Consider the following 5116-nt stretch of genomic DNA (forward strand, 5'->3'; position numbering starts at 1 on the left):
CACTAAAAATTGTATATATGTATCGTATTTTAAATTTTTTTTAATTTAAAAAATTTTGTAGTCCATTGCTAGCGTATTTTGTATTACTTACTTATTACATTAATAAAGCATAATGAAATTATGGTAAAAGGCAATATAGTTGATGATTGGTGTAATTGTAAAGTATAAATATACTTTAAAATTGTAACATTTAACTTATAAGTGAAAATTACACAACATATTTTTATAAAATTCTGTTTTTTAAAGAAAAATCTAATCGTTTTTGGAAAATTGTTTTATTTATTCATTTTTTAAACAAATTATGTAGGTACAGTATTTATCTTTTGAAATTTTAACAAAAATTATTGTTTTCTAAGTTTTTCTCCAATTGATAGTACATAATCACATACATATAAAATTAAAATATCTAAGAACCACAAAAATAAAACGTAAAAATTTTCATTCGTTCGTATCACTTTAAATTTAATTTAAAAGTTAATTTAATTTTTGATAATTACATATGTATTTGAAATATAATATTCATATTTAAATTTAATGAATTTATCGATATTTTACAAATTATACGAGGTTCAGTTTTTATTAATTACAAATGTACATATTTATTTATATTACAACTTCATTATTTACAGAACAACATAAAATATAGAAATATTTTATGTTTATATTATGAACTATAATAATCATCATAAATAAATTCAATTTTATATTTTACTTTTTGGATTGAGAATAAATTCAATAAAAATTTATCTCAAGATCCTTTTTTGGAATTTATAGTATTTTTTTTTTAAATTACATATTAAAGGTTTCCAAAAGGAATACATTTTTGTTCCATATTTTAAATCAAATATCTAATTTTAATTTACATATTTCATAATTATGATATTAATATTATATCATAATTATAGTTTTACTCAAGAATATATTAAAAATTGATAAAATTAATTTAATGTAGAATTGGTGAAATCATTATTGCATTTAATTGACATTCTTAAATAATCATAACAATGGGAAAGAGTTGTTTTCTATACTTTGGCTAAAACATAAAGGCATAATAAATATAATAAAAAAATTAAAATGAAAATAAATTTGAACTAAATTTAACGTAACATGTAAACTAATTGGACTTAATTTAAATGCAAAATTATGACAACAATTCAACTAAATTCAATATAAATAAATAACAAAAATTGTGCGAATTCCGCCATTAAAACTTAACTTAAAAATTAATCAAATTTCAAGTTTAGTAAAAAATGTTTCTATTATTGATAATAGTCAGTAGTTTTTTTTATAGTGTTTACCATCGCACTCTATGTCTATACTGCTCGGTGATTGCTGAAAAAAAATTTTTTTATTAAAAGCGTATTTATTTATTTTGGATATTTCACCTAATCGTTTAATAGTTTCATAACCCAAAATTATACTAAAAGAAAACGCAGCGGACTGCATTAATCGAGCTGATAAACCTTTAACAAAAATTTTGAATTTTTCTTCTGCCCAAAGACCTTGGAATGCCAATCTCATTGAATCAAGGCGTTGAACTTGTAATCTAGCTCGTATAATATCTAATGGATTTGTTATTATTGTCGTTGTAAAACCGCCAAGTGTTCCAGCAACACATTGTATAAATAGGTGGGATATCCAAGGTGGAGAAATTTTTAAAAGCTCATCTATAACGTATTAATTATATTATACACTATAAATTTGTTCTTATTTTCAGACATATTATTTAATTTTACCTTGATAAAAATGGTAAAAGCCCCACCACATTGCGGAATTAGGAACATATGCTAATAAACTTGCAACATAGCCTCTATAGTAACCTTTTATTCCATCTCTTCGATAAATTTCTAGTGCTATTGCTCTTGTTACATAAAATTTGCTTTTATTATTAGTAGAAATTCCTAATGGATTGACATCTTTTCCTTGAGTTCGCATACCTAAAACCATTGCATGTTGTGATATTACATCAAATGGAACTATTATTGTTTGTCCAACTAATGATGCACAACCACCACCAACTAAAATATATAAAAAATATAGGTTTTTTTTTAAGTTCGTCAAGTTAATACGGATATTTTTAAAGAATACACATATTAACAATGTAAAACTATGTTAAAAACTGATAATTAAATATGAAGTTGATGTCCATTTCCTATCAGTTTATTTAGCATTTTAGTATATTTGCTTTAAGAGATAAGACTTAATAACTTATTCTATGAGGGTGGGTATATTTTAATATTGCACAACTACTTATATATGTACATGTATGAAATATATCAGTAATTTATATGTACCTACTAAATCAAATTATACAGCTAGAGACTATTTTTTAAATTGTAGGTATTAAGCTTTTGAAAAAGAAAAAGTTAAAATGTTGGAAGAGTAAAGAAAACATACCAAGAGCTCTGACTCTATCTCCAGCTCCAACTTGCGACATCATATGTCTTACAGATTCATAAGTTGATATGTAAAACACACCAGAGACTATTTGAAAAGATGAAATCCAAAATCCCTTATAGAGACCACGAATTCCTTCGGTTTTATAAAGTTTACGACCGCAATCAATCATACCCGTATATATATCATTTTGAAATTGAACCTGAAACAATTATTTCAATGCTTAGTATTTAAATTTTCCATAGTTAACTTACGAAAAGCTTACCTGCAACTGGGTTTTTATGACAGTCAATGGAAAAAGACAACATCGAACTGAAAACGAGCTAAGCATAGATAAGGGAATAAATTTTTTCTTATCCATCATGCTCCATTCTATACTTTTAATATATTCAGATTCCATAATATTACTTTAAAATTTTGAAACAAACGAAGATAAAAACTAACAAATTATGCTACAGCTTTTCTCAAGCTACTACTTCTGTACCCAAATTGAATATATTCTTATACCTAACAAATTCAATTGTTATTTATTCATGTCATCCTTGATATGAGAACCTTCGTAATTTTACTAAGAAAAAATATTCTGTAAAATCAATTATACAGAAAGTCCTCATAATTTTTTTTAAATTTTATACATCAGTAATTAATATTTAAAGCATATTTTATTTACTGTCTGGAAATTATACAAAATTGAAATATCAATAGATATTATGAAATTATATAATTGAGTTTTTGTATATTTTAGGTTGTTGCTGTTAAAATATTTAATTTTCACTTTTAAAGAGAATTAAAGCTTTAAAAAATAGTTAATATTTTGGAGACAAAAGGAAATTTTTCCTTACGGCTTTATTTTTTAAGAAAATTTAACTTTATTCAAATGAAAAAACTTGTGGTCTAGACAAAAACTAATCACACAAAACTCACACTCACCTGACATTGACATTAGATTTTGACATATTTTCAATTTTTTTTAATTGTTCTCTTTCGAACTTGATATGAAAAAATAAAAACATTTTCAGTTTTGTTTTGTTTATCTTATTCTCCCAGAAAACAATAATTTTTTACTACTCTAGTGACATCTAGTTTAAAATAGAACATTTTAATTTTATTTAAGGAGCAAATTGTTAAGTAACGGAAAGTCGTTTAGGTAAGACAGAAAATTTATGGAAAACATTTGCAAATTTAAAAAAATTTAGATAATAATTTGAAAATATAAGGGGCGGCTGAATGTATGAAGGTGACCTTGTGTCTTAGCTAAAAAGATATTCATTTGAGAGAATAAGAGAAAATATTGAGTTATAATTTTTAGTCAATCATTCACACATTAAAAAAAAATTAGAAATATCTGCACGAAAGCTGCTTTTCAATAAAATGCAAGATTGTCATAAAATTCATTTAGTTTTTATTATTCACATATTTATATCTATTAAAATAAATTTTTTTTGCATTGGGGTAAGCTGTTTTAGAAACATTTAATTTTTCTTCTTACATAATCAACTTTTACGTGCAAATAAAAGTTTTATTTTTAAAAAAATTGGCATTTTTAGTTGCTTTATATTAAGTTCCATACTTTTTATGTTTCCATGCAAATTAACAGGCATAAATTCAAAAGCTCGGTTAAATAAAAAAAATAATGAAATAATTTTAATAATGGATTATACGATTTTTAGTAAAATGCAATTAGGTTAGGTTAGGTCAGGTTTACGCGGCTACTGTAAAGTATAAATAGGCTCGTTGTGGTACCGCTGGACTCTGGAGCCGAGCTTTTCAAAAACCGTTTTAGATTTCCGGCTTGTACATTCATCAGGTACATGTACCGTAATAAGAAGAACAAAACAAAATTGTGTACATATATGCGTATTCGACTATAATAATTTTCTGCAAAAAACAGACTTAATACAATACGTACTTCTAATTAAAATATGAATTATTATTATAACTAAAAGTGTATACCATTATTCAAGATTAGCTATTTAAGAAAAATTGGATTTGCGAGTTAAATTTTTTAGGTAATAAAATTATGCATGAATAACAGAAATTAGTAAATTTAATTTAAATTTGAAATAAATAAATTGAAAGGTAGGTACACATCTTGTCCCCATAACATTTTCTTATAAATTATAATATAAAAATTGGATTAGACATATAGGATTACTAGTTCTCTTTCTTAGATTATTTTAGATTTCAGATAATTTTACAGTTAATTTAATTAAAAGAAATATATTTTTACTATACTATAATATAAATCGCTTTCGGTTATGCAACCATAGGTATCTATAATTTGAAGGAATAATGGAAAAACGATTAATTTTATTATACCAACATAATTCAATTGTAATGAAAACAGCTTGCAAACACCCAAAAAATTTAAAAGAAAAGTATTCTAAAAAAACTTACTTGCAATAATAGAGACCAAGAGCAAAAAAAGTCAATGAATATCTACTAATTGTATATGCCTAAATTTAAGAATAGTGAAAAATGTCCTACGTTCAACCTTATGAAAAATTCCAAAGTACCAATATTTTTTATAGAACTGTGTAATTCTCCGTTTTATTTTGATTTAATTTTCAAACATGATACTGCTTTCTAAATAGTATTTTCAATCAGTCTCACTGTAAGTCCTATAATGACTTATTAGTATGAAACTGTTTTTTAATTTTTCAATTTACTATTAATAAAACGTAAATAGTAATCTAGGTTCAGATTTGACTATGTTGAA

General features: G+C 24.2%; 1 protein-coding gene across 1 annotated transcript; it reads right to left on the reverse strand.

Annotated features, from left to right (window-relative positions):
- Positions 1–857: 857 nt before the first annotated feature.
- LOC129611083 (solute carrier family 25 member 44) lies at positions 858–3321 on the reverse strand. The gene is made up of 5 exons (XM_055524023.1): positions 2663–3321; positions 2398–2599; positions 1737–2018; positions 1386–1667; positions 858–1332 (listed from the first exon to the last, which is right to left on the reverse strand). Exons 1-5 carry the CDS (start codon positions 2795–2797, stop codon positions 1295–1297), a joined length of 939 nt encoding a protein of 312 aa, XP_055379998.1. The 5' UTR covers positions 2798–3321; the 3' UTR covers positions 858–1294.
- Between the last annotated feature and the right edge of the window lie 1795 nt (positions 3322–5116).

The sequence above is a fragment of the Condylostylus longicornis genome, unplaced genomic scaffold (genome assembly GCF_029603195.1).
Source record: "Condylostylus longicornis isolate FDR11 unplaced genomic scaffold, ASM2960319v2 ptg000004l, whole genome shotgun sequence".
NCBI classification, from domain to species: domain Eukaryota; kingdom Metazoa; phylum Arthropoda; class Insecta; order Diptera; family Dolichopodidae; genus Condylostylus; species Condylostylus longicornis.